The sequence below is a fragment of the Numida meleagris genome, chromosome 3, assembly GCF_002078875.1.
Source record: "Numida meleagris isolate 19003 breed g44 Domestic line chromosome 3, NumMel1.0, whole genome shotgun sequence".
Taxonomy (NCBI): domain Eukaryota; kingdom Metazoa; phylum Chordata; class Aves; order Galliformes; family Numididae; genus Numida; species Numida meleagris.
Window position 1 is genome coordinate 88,438,048 of NC_034411.1, and position 18,571 is coordinate 88,456,618.

At 38.6% G+C, this 18,571-nt stretch overlaps 1 protein-coding gene across 1 annotated transcript in view; it reads right to left on the minus strand.

Moving 5' to 3' along the window:
* The window catches only part of MLIP (muscular LMNA interacting protein), a 104,935-nt gene that overhangs the window by 54,822 nt on the left and 31,542 nt on the right, over positions 1–18,571 (minus strand). The window contains exons 3-4 of the mRNA XM_021392017.1: positions 5,737–5,895; positions 3,439–3,807 (exon numbers count right to left, since the gene is read on the minus strand). Coding sequence (XP_021247692.1) covers positions 3,439–3,807; positions 5,737–5,895 — 528 coding nt within the window. The remainder of the gene's footprint in view (positions 1–3,438; positions 3,808–5,736; positions 5,896–18,571) is intronic.

Consider the following 18,571-nt stretch of genomic DNA (forward strand, 5'->3'; position numbering starts at 1 on the left):
CACACTCATTTCAGAGTCAGAGAAGCAAGTCAAAATTGCTTAGAATTGACCTAACAAGGCCCATTTGTTGGAGCTCCCTCAGCTTCCACTCACATGTAACCCAATTGCCTCATCAACTTTGTGTTGTTTTTCCATCACCTTCTCCACACCTCTCTTGAATCAGGGTATGGATAGTTGCCAAACTGGGTATGATCTTGCAGGTGCAACATCAGTAGTGTCAGTAAATTAGATATAATAACTTCCGTCAGTCAAGGGATTTGTTTTCATTCAGGTTGCTTTGGCATGAAGGGACCAAGGAACATGAAAAATGTTTTCATGCCACATAGATAATGATCCCAGAAACATCAGACAGGTCTCAATCTTGGTATTGAGCCTTGCCCAGAAGAACTTCAACATATTTGAAATTGCAGAACTGAGCTATATTTTTTTTATAACTAATTGATTCTTCTGATGAGATCACAGTATTTTGGAAGGGCACAAATAAATATCATTACTGATAATCAGCAAAGCCCTGACAGATGTGCTGATGAAACAGGAAAAGAAAAGAACGTGTCAAACTGAAAGCCCAAAAGGTAAAAGTCACATCTGGGAGAGACTGTGGCTTCATCTAGATCTGGTATCAGTTAGTCATTCCTTGATCTCACTAGATTTTAATAATGGATAAGAAAATATATGGTCATTTCCCTACCTCAGCCTGCAACGTGAGAGCCAGAAAGAGAGAAGAAAACACTGGAGACTGTAGAAAACTTGACACAATACCTGGAGACAGCATAGTAAATTGAAGTGTGACCTGAGACTCAAATAACATAAATGCCATTCAGAACTGTTCCAACAAGGAAGATACTTTCAGGAGTTTATAGGGCTCGTGACTGATTCATCCGGAAAAGCCAAACCAGATGACATGCACTGGACAAGAGGAATGTCAAGTGACTTTGACAGGATAAAAAACTGTTTTGGCTATTGATCCCCTTTAGTGAGCTAAGAAATTTCTGCGAGCTGATCTAGCGTCCTCTGGCACTAAAGGGAGCAGCCACATCCCTCTCACCCCAAAGGACACATCTCAAGGAAAAGAACCAGTCTGATTCTCTGTTGCATGCCTAGAAAAACACATAAATAGTAAACTATAAAGAAAATGTCCCAAATATGACCAGAATAACTTTATATATTTGTATAGATATATACACATGCATAAGGCATTGAGGCATTCAAGGCAAGGCTGGACGTGGCTCTGGGCAGCCTGGTCTGGTGGTTGGCAACTCTGCCCAAGGCAGGGGGGGTTGAAACTAGATGATCTTTGAGGTCTTTTTCAACCCAGGTCACTCGATGATTCTATGATAAATATTTTAATTCTGAATATCTTTTTCACACTTGGAATATAGCACAGCATTTTCCAACATTAGTCATGCCTGTTAAGCCTGAACAACAGAAGCTGCATTTTTTTTTTTTGATGTCTTAATTTTTTCTTTCTTATAATGAATTCAGAAATTAATGAAGCTGTAGGAGCCCTCTGGTTCAGGCCAAAACTCTGTACAATACAATGGTCTCCAGTGCTGATCCCTACTTTTCTCATTTCTGACAGGGAATTGATCATTAAGCCTAGTTATGCTTTTAAATGAACCTAATGCTATATGTAATAACTCTTAAGTGAGACATGTTCTTGGCTTCAGAGTCCTAGAACTGACAAGGTAGCCCCTGTTTGGAGTACTTTTGGCACAGGAAATGTACTCACAGATAAATAATTTAGCTATTAAATCTTTTGGTACTTTTCCTTCATTTCTGATCTGATGGTGTTTCCATGAGACAGTAAACCAGCAAGAGTGATACCTAAGAGCTGAAGAAGAATGTTCAGTGCTAGAAGCCTGACGCTGAAGAACAGTCACAGCATCAGTGAAAAGCAGCTTAACAAAAAGATCTTCCTCTTGTGAAGAGAAACAGCTACAGATATTTAGAAAATTAAGACCAAGGAAGTATTTAAAGTCTTGAAAATGTGTGACCTAAGAGTAATGAAGAAATACACACTCCCCATAGAACACCCTGTGTCTCTTCACATTCAGGTGTATAGTTAGTAGTGTTAAGCTTCAGTTCCTTATTCTGTGCAATCTGTTTTCTGTTACTTTACCAAGCAGATCCGTGTTTTCTTGTCAAGTCATCAAAAATTTAACAAAGTTACAGCCTATTAATTTTTCTGCAGTCACACAAATAATCCATGCTGTTTTTACAGATGTTTTTCAAGATATCATTCAGCTAAGCCTGGCAGAATCTGCATACTTAAAACTGCTGAAGTAAATTTGTGTTTCCCTAGGACGGTTATTCTCTTACAAGCTGTTTGCCCTGCACAGATTTACCTCTGCATTCATGCCTGCCATACGTAAAATTCCCACCGACTTCCCTGAGAGTTTCCAGGAAGAAATGGGTACTTCATAATGCTGTGAAGCCCAAACCAGTGAGGATTTCTTATTCACAATTTTCTCCATCAAAAATCAACACTGAGATGGATGAAAAAAAAAAAAAAAGTAGTGCAAGTATTTTAATATATGATAGGAAGTCCTATTCATTTTCAGAGTCAAAGTAGCCAGTACTTTCTCTTTAAACTGTTGATGAAGAATTGCACTTTCAACCAATGGAAACCAGTTGAGGTCAAAGGAAATATCTGAACATTTCCACATGAGAAGGACATTGCTATTTTGCTAAAGGTTAAGTTTTACCACAGCATATGCACCCTTACAAACTACCAGTGCCCTTCCTATGGTGAGACATATTAAATTTTCATGCAGTAAATCAGATTCATGCATTTTGAAAATGAAAAATTTCAAACACCCTCTTTTTTTTTTTTTTTTTTTACTCTCCCATCAGGGATTTAAAATTTCAATAAATCAATATACGTGTCCTATGAAGATGAACATAAAACAGACCTTTTGACTTCATTAGTTCTTTACACCTGTGAAAACTCAGTGCTAACTAACAACCAGAATAATAGGATTTTAATAGCCTTTTTCTCTAGAATAAAGAGCTGCAGCAGGTGCTCAGAAAAAATAGGCCTAGGAAGTCAGATACTAATAATTCAAATGATCTACAGGCTCCGTTGATTTCAACGATCTTAGCCAATTTAGTCAAGCTAGGAATCTAACGCCATCTGATTAACTGGCTGTCACGATGTGCTGCTCTTAAAGGAAAGAAAGGAAACAATAATAGATCTGCGTTACTTGCTCCATTTAGACACCAGGGCCACAGGGAGAGGCAGTAAGTCAGAAGGACAGGAACAACTCTTTAGAATACAAACATTATAGAAATGGCTAGCAAAAGCACTAATTAAAGAATAAATTGGCCAAGCTGCTTTACAAAGAAACAGTGTCTGTGTCCTGGAAGGTCTGAAAGCAAAGTTTAGTTTAAGGGTTTATTAGGTTTAATAACAGTTTAATAATAATAATAATAGGTTACCTGCTGGTTTTGCTGATCAGCAGTGCTGTGGGAAAGCATAGCACTTGGAAGATGCCCATTGCCGGGAGGTTTCCTCGACTCCGTGCCAGGGGAAACATGGGATGTAGCCAGCAGCTGGGCGCTGATGGGCCCATAGCCATTGGAGGGCCGTTGGGCATTGATGGAGGCAGCGCCTGCTTCATCTTCATCACCGGAGTCCGTAATCAGGATAAACTCAGCCTTAAAAAGATCATTCTCTTGCATTTCTCCTTTGCTTGTGTTAGATACCAGGGACTGCAGAACAGTTTGGGTGGTGTCTGGAGAGATGGCAGGCACACAGTCTTGCCTGACTCCGCTGTTTAAGGAGAGCTCATCAGAGACAAGCTTAGCCTGCAAGAGATACAAGGGAAAAGATCCCAGTTAGCTACATTGTGTTTGTGTTCAAGAGGAGAACTTTGGCCTGTCATAGTGGCTTGCACCACCCTACCAGAAGTGCAGAAGGTGAATGAAGAATTTGACTTGATATGAGCAGAATCCAGCTACCCTGCTGCTCCCCAGGCAGCATCCAGCCAGCTCCCAATGCTGTAGGTGATGCCTCCTTGTTACACAAGGAGCAACGGGGCACTCATAGCAGAATGGAAGCCCACGACTGGTGCTATGATTTGGGGGGGAACTGGAAAAGAGGGTGAAATCAAGCCAAATGAGCTGTCATACTTGACAACAGCAGACACGATGGGAAGGCACCGTGACCGTGGGATCCATGGGAGCAGACAATACTCCTCAGAGGAGTCTGGCAGATAAATCTGGGACAAAACCTATACATATTAATGAATAAACAAAGGCCTTCAAGCAAAGGCATTCTCTGAAAAGGGCAGACAGATAATTTGAGGTCAGAGAGCTTTACTGTGTGCTTAAGCATCTCAACACAGACCACAATTGTTCTTCCTATTTCCACTTCCAGTATGTGACTTCTCAAGTATGCACTGAATGAGAGCAGGAGTAGCTGGAGATATGATATGCAAATCACCAGTCACCAAATCAGTATTACAACTGCCATGGTAAATCATATTCTTCTTGGAGGAATCGTGAAATAAATATAATGTGTAATGCAAGACAAAACCTGTAGATGGGGCTCATACTTGAATCCTGCTTGAGGAATGTAGCAATAACAAGTTTTCACTGAAAGCTCCAGGAGTCTCTGGAGTTCTTAAAAATATATATATATTGAAATGTACAATCAGTTATTACAGTCATGAGTTCGGAGGTGCTTTTGCTTGTTTGTTGGTTGTTTTTTGTTTGTTTTACAAGTATTGCCTAGGTTCTAGATGTTTAAAGAAAGGGAATAATCAGCATTATGATGGTCTCAGTACTTCATCCCTTGGCAGGAAAGTTTTCTCTGCCTAACAGCATATTACAACACAGAGAGGAAGATGTCTGGAACACATGATTCTGCCTATCCCAGAGCACTGCTTATTGCAAAATCAATAGTGAATGGCTGGAAACGTATCTGATGAGTTAAATATCCTGAGGACAATATTTTAGTATATGTCTCTTCAAGAATGCCCATTCTCTGTCCAGATCTGACTCTTCTTCAGTTATAGAAGTTTCTGAAAGTGCTGGAGCATGGTTAGGTCAGAGGAGCGTGAACTCTTGTGAAAAGTTTATTAAGAGGAAGAGCACCAAGAACTGCAGGTCCAGAAATGTCCCGGGGACGAGCAACAACAACAAAATCACTCCAGAGTATGAGCAGGAAAGGAATTGTTGTGAATCCTGTTGTGAAGCAGGAAAAGAATGAAACAGATACTTGGGCTGACTAATGGCTGTTGGTTACACTGTCACAGAAAATCACTGGGACAAGGTTTCATACACAAGAAAGCAAGTTTTCATTTCAACTGATGCATTCCTACACAGCTATGGAGAGAAGTGCCACCTTATCTGGAAACCAAAGCACTGGCATTTGCTGAAATGCGACCATCTCTTGGTGGATTCCCATGTAATAGCATGCCTCACACATTGCCCTTGCTCCTATAAAGATCAAGAAGGAATCCCACTGCCTCTGCCAAGAATATATCCTTGCACAACCATCAGAGTCTCAGAATGCTGAAGGGTTTCCTCCCTGGTATGCATTCAACAACAAAAATAGGCTGTTGAGCAGACACGTCTTGCACGATGATTCTGCACCTCTGGTAGACTTAGTAATTATAACCAGATACAAGCCAAGACATAGTTCAAGGTAAAACGCTTCAGTGCAGGGATGCCCAGAACAAAATTTTGCATATCTTTGGAAGATTGGAAAAATAAGCACAAGCAAAATTCTACCTTATTTATAATTTCTTGATTGCTCAGATTCTTTGGCTCCTCTGGAATTGTCACAAGGAACTTAGAGACATCTACAACCTCAAAATGAGTGGGAAGTTGTCCAATGGATGGCACAAATGTGAAGGTCAGTGGTTTGGCTTCAGATTCTTGAGATGTGACCTGAAAAACACATAATTAATTCAACATTTTTGTCTACATTTGATCGAAGTTGAAATAACATATGGTACTCATGTGAATCATTTCATCAACATAACTTACAAGTCTATTATTAATTATACCTGTCAGTAGATTTTTCATCACATCAATGCATTTGAGATCTTTTTTCATAGACAAAGTATTGTCTTGATTATATCCATCAAAATCTTATACATTCTTAAGGTGTAGCATAGAAGACAGAAGAATTGTTCAACAATTTGTTATTATTTCCATTTTCCATACCAGAAACAGAAAACCACATTCAATTCATTTCAAGGCTGCTTTGTTTAACTCCATTTTAGTAGACTGAAAATGTGAATATGCAGCTGTATCTGGGCATCATATAGCCCCTAGACTATTTGCTTAACAGCTTAGAAGAAATTGGAAAAGCCTTTCCTAAAACAAAACAAAAGACTTTTACATTTATTAATACAGCTAATTCTGAGCAGCATGTGGGATGGATTCTGCTTCAAGGAAAGCACTTCCCCCATATTCTTTACACCATTTGGCCACATACATTGACTAATTTGATGTCATCCTTCTCATCTCTTCCTCCTCATACTACCTTCTCACTAGGACCCTGCACATAGGGCCTGAATTCACCAAAGGAGAAGGTGATTTCACCCAAATGTTCGATTTTATCACAGCACTCCCCAGTTATTTCCATCCCGTCCACTGGAGAGAGTGGATGGGAAAAGAAGTCCTGGCAGTGAGGAAACAGTTATTTCCTTTGCCATACATCAGGGAGTAGAACTGCAAAGGTCTCACAAGGAAAACATGGGGAAACATAACACATCCCCAACCTCTAAATTAGACTCCATGATTTTTCCACTACTTGTTGATGTAGAAAATCCCTCTTTCTGATTCAAAACTATGGAATTACAGATTTTTTTTTGTCTTATTTTAACTTCTGATTCAAAGCCGATGGAAGTTAATTGCTTTTTCAAGTAACTGTAATATGAAGAGTCTTGAACTGTACTGAGTCATACAGAAAAAAAAAAAAAAGAGAGAGTTATTGCTTTGACAGTTTTTTTTAACTTGTTTGTTTAAAATGAAACAAATTCAAGAGCTATGGCTCTCATTATGCTTCCTCGCAATTTGCATCTATAAGTAAATAGCAATTATGGAACACAGCAGAATTATGGAATGCATTCACATGACTGAGTCTTCTGGCTGGGACATTAAAAATGATAAATACAGATTTCCTTTTTTTGTTTGTTTAAATTAAGCAAAATTTTGTTACTTCTACTGAGAGCTATCTCCTGGAAGACTCACGCAAAACAAAGACAGGTTATTTATAGCAATTACCATTTTTTGTACAATTTAGAAGAACTCAGTTCTCTGAACAATTTCCAGAACAAATTTCCATGTACTCACCCTTAATTCAGAAAGAATAAGGTACTTCGATACCTGAAAGTGAAAAGCCTGAATAAAAGGCAGCCATCTTACTTCTGAAATTGGGTTTTATATTCACTCATGCCAGTAAATTACATTACACTGCAGACTTGCACGCACTTAGAGGTGTGCACAGGGACAGGATGGTCTCCTACTCTCATCCTCTTGCCTCTGCACAAGTGGTCAAGCACAGGAGCACCTGAATCAGTAGCAGGAGGGCAACTCCTAAATGCTCCTCCACAACACCTGGAGCTCTGGATGGTATTTTACACAAGGGAGAAACAACATAGCTCTTTCTTTCTCTCAGTAGCCAAGGTATGCTCTTTACAAACCAGCAAAAATTTTTAAAATAGGAATATTTGGCACATCAAACGCCTAGTCCTTGCTCCCAGTACAAGTCACAGAGTATACAGATATTCAAGGACACCCTCCCATTAGCAGGAGCTAGTCCCCGCAGTGCAGCCAAGGGGCGCAGCCTTGACACCACTACCCACAGGTGCTTTTCAAGAAGCAGGATTACATGCACAAGGGCAGGAATACATTATCATATTAGCATCAGTGATTTCACTACAGATGGCACTATCCATTACAGTCTTACACAGCACCTGGGTCTCCACAGAAATTAGCTGGAGATAGCCTTTGCTTTCCTGCAGATACGTAGCTGTACTTTCATATTCCATCTCTAGTTTGGAAATGCAGGTAGCTACTCTTTCTAATTCTATGAGTATTTCACCTCTCTACTTCACCCTCTTGCCATGCTTGTTTGATACTTGACATCAGCTGTTTTGTGTATGTGAAGATTCCTGTCATTTTGTTCCTATCAGCACAAAATATTCCTTATAGAAGAAAAAGGAAAAGAGAAAGAAGTATGTTTGGAAATAGCAAGCCCCCCCCACACACACACACACACAAAAATTACAGAAAATTGCAATCAAGTGCATTAGCATTACCAAACTTCCAGTACTTCATCTCCAGGATAACATCATGAGGAAATGCAGCCAAGTTACAAGGACCCTGACCATTGCATAGTAATGGAAAGACCTTGCCAACACCCCTCCAGAATTCTCAGAGCCTAATTCAATATTGTGTCTCATCCTGCACTTCCAGTTGTGCTGTTCTTGTGGAAAAATTAAAGAATACATGAAGAAAGCCTCACTGTGTTCGACATAAACATACCAGGGAACCAATCATCAAAACTGTTTGCAAGCTAAAACTAAGGTTGGAAAACATTTATAAAGACATGCAAGCTAGAATATTTTTTCAACTGAAAGAAGCCATTTAAACTTGGCAGTATTTATATTCCCTTAATATATTTTCTTTTCCATGGTAGTTGGAAAGTACAAACAAAAAAAGAATTACTGCATTTCAAAAGTTTTAAGCTTCCAGATACCGTGTGGCAGCATGCAGGAATCCTCTTAGTTTCATCCATGTGCTCCCAGCAGGTAAAACTGATCAGGTAGTTTAAGTTGTATCACAGAAACCTTGACAATGAGTAAATATCTCAATATAGGCCAGAAAACCCAAATTTTTTCCATGGGGAAAACAAAAGAGAAAAAAATTATTCTTTAAAAAAATCTTTTCAGTGGTTGTTTTCACCTTGCTGATTTCAAAAACAAATAAAATACTTTTACATTCAAAATTTTAATACTTTTAAATTGGTAATTCTGCAAACTAAAACAACAAGAGAAAGTTGAATACAGGTTCTGCATTCTTTTATTTATAGGTTTTCAATAGATTTCAGCGTTATGGCCTTTATTTTTTATTTGTTTCTTCTATTTCTTCCAGACAAAAAGAAGGAAAAGTAAAAATGGGACAATGTGAAGCAAAAGGAATCCTTACATGCTGTTGTGTTGGTTTTCCAGATGGAAAAAGAATTTTGCAACTTTTTTCATATACTCATTTAATTTACTGTATCTCTCTGGCTGATCTCTCTTCTATCTTTGATGTACTGAAGGAAATGAACCAGGTGGACTTACAACACTAAGTTACAGCTATTGATAGCTACTCCAGCACGCAGATGCAAATAATAGTGACATAAAATTAAAAAATATAGATTTGTGAAACCTTGTAGATTATTGTCCTTTCTTCAGATCCAGTAATAACACCAAAAGAAATTCAGTACCAATATATTCCTTGGTGCTGTAATTCTCTTGAACTAATACAGTTATGGTGTCACATGCAACATCTATGTGAGTTAGTATCAGTGAATTCTAGTTTATATTACATAATCAACTTTAGGCACAATGTCATAATTGCTTGGGTTTAAAAGTATGCTTTTATGTAACTAAGTTCTTTGAAAAGCATAAATTACAGAGTCTCATATAAATAACCTTTGAATATCCATTAGGGGGCTATAGGCAGCTGCATAATATGTTCCCAAGTAGTTTTAAAAGGAGAAATTTTTCTTAGATGGCTTCCATGACTTCCTTTGCCGTTAGTCTACAAACAGGTGTGTTGCATAATTAATACCATCAATTTACAATTGGCCTGGGGTAGTAAATTAAATTATATTAATTATTGTTTTCATTACCACAGCATCTACAATCCTCACTTGTAGAGCATATTTTTATTGTCTTGGGTACTTTATGAAGACAAATAAACGCTTCCATTTAATTTCTCTCATACTCTATATGCATTCAGCACACTGCCTGTTTTGTAATTTAAATTGAGGTCCCATTGTCAGTGATTGCTTGCCAGGATTTCCTTCTGGAATACAGATTGCTAAAGTGAAATGGAATATGCTGGTTCACATTACCACTTCTTCCACCAATTTGTTAATGTAAGTCATCTCACTAGGCAAAGGACACCCAGAAAAAACCTCACTGTTGAAATATTAAGTACTTTCTTTTGAGGGTGCTTATTTATTTGAAGGACAGAAAATATATGTATAAATAATAGCAAAAAACAACAACAACAAATGTGTGCATTGTGACATAGAAACATGTTGACCAACATGCTGCTTTGGTCAGAGCACAGATACACATGCCCCAAATTCCTGCTAAATATAGCTCTCTCACACAAGGCACAGCTAAAGCCATGAGCCCAGCCTGGAGAGGGACCACCCAAAAGCACGACCTGTTTTGTGCAACCTCTGCTTAGACCGTTTTCTGTGTTCAGACTGAAATCTGACTGCAGAACACATATTGTCTTGTTCTGGAGATCAAGAGTAAGGCCAGGCTGCAACAAATGAAGCGGCTGGTTAATGAGATGTAAGAAACTTCAGCAAATTTCCATATCTTGACTTGCTGCTACTATCGCAGTAGCCCAGTAGAGATGAGCTGATTATTGAGTAATATGAGCTCCTGCTTATCTGAAACCTTTTACAAACAGCAGCAGATGATCAACCGAACACCAGCGTCGTATCCGTGAAACTTCAGGGGAAAAGCTAAATCCAATCCAAAAGTCCAGGGTGAAATTTCAGACCTGCTGAAATTGGTGCCAAAATTCCCACCGACAGTTGTGTCCAGGAACTTCCCCACATCATACCCTGGCCCTGTTACATGCTCATTGTATCACCTTGAAGAAAGCACTTTGCTTCTCTCAGTAGAGCAGCACGCACTAACACTCACGTGCAGATGAATATCTTTTGAAAATTAATGTGTGCAAAGCACTAGAAAGAGCGAATGACTAATAGAATAAAATTGTCATCTATTATTCAAAATGCAAGAGTTCATTCAGCTGAAATGTTTCTTTTCGGTAATAATTTTAATTAGCTTTTCAGCCTGACAGACTTTATACAACTGTAATTACTTTTTCATACTGGTCTACAGAGATGCAGCTGGGCAAAGTGAAAAGTAAGTAAAGATAACCTTTAATTTTCTCCATTGCAAAGGGGGACTAATATCACTTCCCTGTTATATGTAATTGATTTAATTAAATGCAGTTTGACTAAACAGTCACAAAACATTAGCTCCTGAGGCAACCTGAATCTCTAAGTTATATTTCAGGCAGCACAGATATCCTTAAAGCCCTTACTTGCTCCAGTCTCCTAAAACTGCTTGGAAGCAACATCTTCCAAGATAAAAACACCTCTGTTGTATCACCCCAAAATGCTGTAGTCCCTCACTTATGCACAAACCTCCAGGCAGGCAGGCACAAACCCAGCTTGCATTCAGTTACCTCCTCAGCATGGTCTCACTGTTCCCTTCTGTCTGTCCTGCATTCATTTCAGCGTGTAGATCAGTCAGAAAGGACCCGTGCATGTTGTGTCTCAGATTTTGCACAGATTTTTTACAGTATGGCCAGACTTGCCATCTGGTCTTGCACAGAAGGCATTTGAGGACTGACAAAAGTAGACAGAAAAAGTTCAAAAGCTGATTGCAAAAGAAAATTGTAAAAACCTGGTGCTGTCTAGCCCACACACGGACAGCCTATCAAATACTTTAGCAGTCAAAAGACTAATGGAAAAATGGGAGACACAAACCAGAGAGGCTGCGGATGCCCCATCCCTGCAGGTGTCCAAGGCCAGGTTGGATGCGGTCCTGAGCAGACTGATCTAGTGCTTGATCTTGTGGTTGGCAACCCTGCCCGCAACAGAGGAGTTGAAACTAGATGATCTTTGAGGTTCCTTCCAACCCAAGCCATTCTGTGATAATTTCTGTTACATATTTACCCTTACTTTCTTCTCCCAAGCTGCACCTAAAAGGTGTAATTTTCAAATCAAGCATTGGGAATAGAAACAAATCCCTGCTTATATCTGTCTGAGCTAAGAGTTCAGTCTTGGTTGATGATGCAAACAATGCACTTCTGTTTAACAGCAGCATGCATCAGCCACTTGCTCTTTATTTTCTAGAGATGTCTGAGCAGTTGAAGGTTGGAGGAATTTCAGCCTTAATTATCTTTGCCTACAAATGCAGTGAGATTTCCAACCATCCGGATCCATCTTGCTGTCACTAGCACAAGAGGATCCAGCCCAGAGGAGCCCACCTGGTGCTGCCAACACAGCTGTCCTTACAAACACTTGTTGCAGAACAACTTCATTAACATATCAGTGATGTTACCTTAAGAGATATATTTTGAAAGCAGGTGGTTCCTGCTATCACATCAGTGTCTGCGTAGATCCCTGCAAGTCTTCTAATGAACCATTATCTTTGTACAGTGAACTATTCAGTGATTCCAAAAAACAATGTATGTATGCTAATAAAACAGGTGTTATGTTACCAGAAAATCATAGCTTGAAGGCTATTGAAGAAAAACAGGATTTTAACACAGTTTTCCAAAAGTACAAGCACAAGATAATAGCAGAAGACTTGAAAACATAAGTACAGGATAAGGGCCCCAGGGCTACAAGTACAAACCATTAGTAATAAGTTATTGCTCACTACAGGAATGCAACCTTGTGTTCTGGTATTAAGGGCAACAAAGGAAACATAGAGCCAGAAACCAATGTAAAACACACTGGATATGGTAAATTTTGTATGTAGCACAGTATTTGCTGGTCAATGGAGAAAAATAAATGACCTCTTAGAAAATGTATCAAAATAGCTCAAAGTATACTAAAAGCACAGAGGAAGTCAATGTCACCATTAACATCATGCACCTCTCTTTAAACAACTGGAAATCCAGACAGAAAAACAAAAGCAATAGAAATGCGAGAATTGGTGCAGGTCCATTTTAACTTTATTGGGAATGATCCATAGCAATTAGATCATTTGAAGTTTAATTGTAGTTATCATTGTAACTGGGCTTGTAACTGTCATGAAAGCTCTGTGTGTTTGTGAACTTCTGTTCATTTGTGTGAATGGAGTGATGAGGAAGTGTTAGCAGAAAATATTAAACTGAAAATATGGTAGGTATGAAAAGTATCGCATGAAAGTCCTTCCCAAAATAATAGGTGCAGGGATTAGAGGCTGTGTTGGATGAATGAGAATTGAAACATTCAGAATATAGTCAATTCAGCCTGACCAAGGCCACCAGCACGCACTTGTCACATCAATAGTGGACAGCTTGGATGACTTTGACCCTATTCTAGAAGGTTACAGCTGCTATGTGGACAAATACAGAAGGATTTTACCTACAGAAGAAGAAAGAAGGGGCTCTAGGAGTAACTTTGTGACCTCAGCTAGAAGAAGCCCATGGCAAAGCAGTACAACCTTATGCTTCTGCACAAAGGGTTGCCATCCCAGCTGTGCCTCAGGCTGGATAGCCTTGAATGACTGTGGGAGCATGGCAGAGACCTTCCTGAGTAGGTAAATGCACCCTATGAATAGCCATCTGCTGTTAATAAGAACAGCTTCATATTATTAGTGAGAATAGGTGGGCTTATAAAATGTGTTCTGATAAACATTGCCTGGGTGAGTACCTCCTTAAACTCAACTCTCTGTCATGGAAAAAGGAATTAACAACATAATAACTCTATGATTGGGCTGCTAATACTGCAATTAGATTACCTACAAACTCTTACATCTTTACGTCTTCTACCCCACCCTGGAGGCTTAGCAGTAAATTGGACACAACAGATGAGACTGTGCATTTCCCACCTGTGCAATGTTTCTGTTCATTCCAGGGGAACTGCTTTCCTGCTTTGTTTGTAACAACTGAAAGACTGCTACTGCCTCATTTTAGTAGCTGAATTTTGCAGGTATACATCACATGGCTCCATGTTAGAAGCTGTCTGTGAAGCCTCCTCTGGACTCTGATGAGGATGTGCTGGATGAAGATCTCAGTGCTTCACTCCCAGCGTCTTTTAGTAAGACCATTCTAGCAGAATTTCAGAATACACCACAGCACTGGCAGTCTCTCTGAGCTTCCCGAGTTACTGTTCTATACAAGACAATTCAATGCAGAATCTAAACACTAATAATCATCCAACTCTGAATGCAAGAAATGAGCAACCAGGGCTCACTGGACTATGGTCACCTGGTGTTGTAGCATTTATCCTAACAAATTCTCCTTAAATCTGAAGGACTATAACTTTGAACTCAAACTCATTCTCACTTCAAGTACTTTAAGCAAAGCAAACTGCCTCTTTCCAGGAGGTGACACAAGACAGCTTCAGGCATAAGGAGGTCTGTCCCTGCTCAGAGACTTCATCTGCTCTGGGTGATTTGGACATGCCCATTCTCTCTGCCTGAGATCAATAGCTCCTGTCATTCTCTGCCACCCCAAATACAAACATCCAGCTCCACCTGGATGTTTTCTTCCCTCAAAATTTCCTTTTCCTCTTTTCCCTCTCTTAATACCTCTGTCTGTTCTCAGACCTACAACAGTAGTAGTATGTCTAATTTTTGATAGATTTTTTTAGATTTGTTAAAAAAAAATATTCATTTTTGAAAACTGAAAAGTAAGGGTTTTTTTGTGTTGGTTTTTTTTTTTTTTTTTTTGTGAGTTAAAACATTTTTGGCCCAGTTGGGTTTAATTAAAAGATACCTTTTCATTTAAAGATAATTGATCTGACAGGGAAAAGAAAAGGTTGATGTGATTTGCTCTTGGCAGCACAGACTCTATCAAGTTGTCTCCCATGTTCATACTCTGCCATTATTACAAAACTTTCATTTCCATTTCTCTTAGATCTCTGATGCATGACATTTTCAATAGATACCTCCTTTTCCAAACCACTGCATCTTCTGTCTGAGCATTTATCTTGCTAAGAAGCTATATTTTTGGAGCAGGAATCCAAAGGGTATGATGAAACATACAGAGCTGTACAGCTTAGATTTTCAAAGGCAATGCACCTGGCACCCACATACCAATGACAGAGAATAGCACAGCTTTCATATTTTAAAGTTATCTCCATGATTGATCATGACATACTCTCAAATATGATTTTCAAGATCCATAAAGCCATCCCGCACCTGAATTTGTCAGTTTTTTGATCAATCAGAAAAAAAAGTATCAAAAAAAAGGTACTAAGAAGAGAGAGAGAGAGAGAGAGATGCTTTCATAGACTTCATAAAGTGCAAATTTAAACCTTAGTCTTTATTCACTCTTTTATGACTGGAATGGAGGCTTACAGTTTACTCTGCTGCCATTCCAGCAGGAAGCAGTGAAAGTCTTATGCTACCAGCTAGCCCAAATACCTCAGCTCCTTTCCATAAGGAACAGAATAGAATCATAGAATCATTAAGGTTGGAAAAGATCTCTAAGATCATCTAGTCCAACCATCAACCCATCCTCACCATGCCCACTAACCATGTACCTCAGTGTCACATCTGCATGTTTCTTGAACACCTCCAAGGACGGTGATTCCACCACTTCCCGGGGCAGCCTGTTGCAATGCAGCACTACTCCTTTTGAGAAGAAATTTTTCCAAATACCCAACCTGAACCTCCCCTGATGCAGTTTAAGGCCATTTCCTCTCATCGGGTAACAGAGACGTACTAGCTGATGGTTTACTAAGGATACACGGCATATTTTAAAAATGTTCAGATGCTAATTTTCAGCTTTTTAACCAATCATAGGTGGAGGAAGCTGTCATTTTTTCATTAATAAATAAATTGTTTCATCATGTATAATCAGCAGTAGGCTTTTCTTTAGAGGTCCTACTACCCACTCAGTCATCTGTGCAAGCGATTTAACAAATAATCGACATGAGCCCTTCCACAAGCATTCTTACCTGCCCTTCACCAAGAAAACTCAGTGGGATGATGGTTTGAATGTCTCTTTTCCCAGTCTGCTGTCCATGGCATGTAGAGCACAGTTCAGAGAAAAGTAAAAAACTTCAAAAAGCAGTGAAGAAATGTGTGTGATAAAACTGATTTTCCTCTCCTCAGCAGAGATTTTCAGAGGTTCTTTTAACAAGCTATTTTCTGAGTAGGTCTGTGTGGGCCCAGAAGAATGCTGGCTACAAAGAGTGATTATTCAGGCACTCAGCTACTAACATGTAAGAAGGTAAAGCTGAATAGCTGTTCGCTTCTTCCACACATTCACATGGGGAGAGGATGGTATACTTAGGATCTTGTTTTATTTTCTGTGCTTATCTGCCACGCATTTCCTCAACACTTATCTTTAAAAAGCAGCTGTCTTTAAATATTATTTAACTTCATCTTTCCCATATGTCAAGAATATCACATTTAACAGTATCAAGGTCATTTTGATCTGACAATGTTTGGAAGAACAGCTACATTTGTTCCAATTAAGTCCTTTTATTTTTATTTTTTTCTAACAAAAGAGTTTTGTGAAGATCTGTCATTTTACAAACTTGACTTTGTCTCATCAAGAAAAAATATTTTGAGCTTTGTACACTGCATAATCACTGAGCTGAATAGTAGTGCACCATTCCTCGGATATTTTTGAGTGTAGGAAAAAGAATGGGAGTTTATTTTCCAAAGCTGACTGTACATTTTGTACCAAGAACAAGTTTAGTTACTTTAGCCAAGAAATTCAGGCAGTTTCCAAAGTGATTTCTATGCTCTGCTCTGCCTCAGGCTTCTTTGGCAGCCCTGTTCAAGGTCTTCCACTATGTCTGCTCTAAAATGTTCCAACAGTCCCTGGCTAACCACAGCTTCAGTCTTTACCATGTGTTCACAGATTAACTACATCCACTTGGCATTCCTTGTCTAATCTTTTGTGACAATAACATACCTACTTAGCGCATGCTAGCATTAACTTAGAAGTTTCACTTCTTCCTTTTTTGTCACCTTGGGAAGATATATGGTATCTATCAAAGTTCCCACTTGAGTCCATTCAAAAAGTTCTTCATAACTAGGACAATCCCTTTCAGGTTGCTATCTTTACCCTGAAGTCACGTTCTGATTTTGCCCTGCAAGTCATATTTCTGCCAGAACAGAAATACAAATGATGCTGTTTACTTTTATAATCAAATTTCAAGTTCTCAGTCTTACATTTCAGCATCAGTTAACACATCTGACCAATGATATTTTCCTTCCTCCTTCTATTTATTCTTATAAATCACCTGGATTTCTCTCAGCCACTGTTTTCTCCAATTCCAGTTAGCAAACTACCTGTATCACCTCCAAAGTTCACAATGTCTCAAGCAGACCTTGGGAAAAGCAAGAAAACACCTTGTATCCAGGTGCTTCTTGACCAAGTATGTTACTAATGCCAGATTTCTAAACAAGAGTCTCCCAGATTTGAGTAAAACCTTGTCAATGTTATTTTCCAAAGTATACTTTAGACTTTAAGATGAAAATGTGCAAATAACAATAGCTCTATAGATACTATAATCAAAAGGATCATTGCATCATAAAAAGGGAAGGTGATTTAATTTTAGTGAACTTAAGTGTACATGTTGTCATTTACTTCCTACTGATATCTTCTTCAGAAGTTTACAGTAAAAGAATACAGGTGATGACATAATGCAAAATGCTTTTAATCCAGTAACAAAGAATACAGATCCAGTACATGATTCCTACACATTTGTATTTTCACACTGCATCTTCACTCTAACTAGTTGAAGGAAGGCATGGATGTAATAATCACATCTTTAGTTTAAAGAAGTAATTGAGTTATTTTATTGCCAGAACTGCATTTTGGGAGATTTTGTAAAGATTTTAATCATCTTAAAACATATCAAAGCTCATTTTTTCTGTAATAACCAACAGTGAAGTCAGTACTATTAAAGCTGATTCTAGCAGCAATTCAAGGGTGTTGCATGAAGATCTTTAAACTACTCTCCTCACTAGGGAAAATTAGTTGCCTTCAACCTGTGCATTAATGACATAACCAATATGGGATGTATTTCTTCCCTCCTCTTGTCCAGCAGCTTAGCATTTTGATATTTAGAAGTACTGTTAAGTCATGGTTACCTTGTGCTATATTTCTGTATGAACTAAAGGTGAAGATATATGCCTTGTGCTTCAAACTGTAAGTTTAGTATTCTAAAATTCTACAGCCTTTCAAAGAGATCTGTGCTCCTTTTACCTTAGCAGAAGATGAGCCTGCAGTCTCCTAAAAGTAGATCCAGGGAGAATGTTGCTTGCTTATTGCTGTATTCTAAAATGCCAGGATTGAGAAGACCTTCAGATTAAATTGTTTGAGGATTTTTTTCTTCACTGTGGACAGTTCTTTACTGAGAACTACTTGCAATAAGTCAAATTTTACCTGAGAATCCAATGAAAATGGATTTGATTTCTCAGTGTAATCTTAGCTTTGAAAGTGAAAGAAATATATCTTGGATGCCAACTGAACATCGTTTCCATCATTACTAGTAATAGTGAAGTACCATTTATCAGCATGCTCACAATTACATCTACATTATTTCAGTAAGGGTTTCAATGAAGAGATTCAGTGAACAGATTCAATGAAAGAATAAGCAACAAACTCAACTTCAAGTTAGAGCCAACTT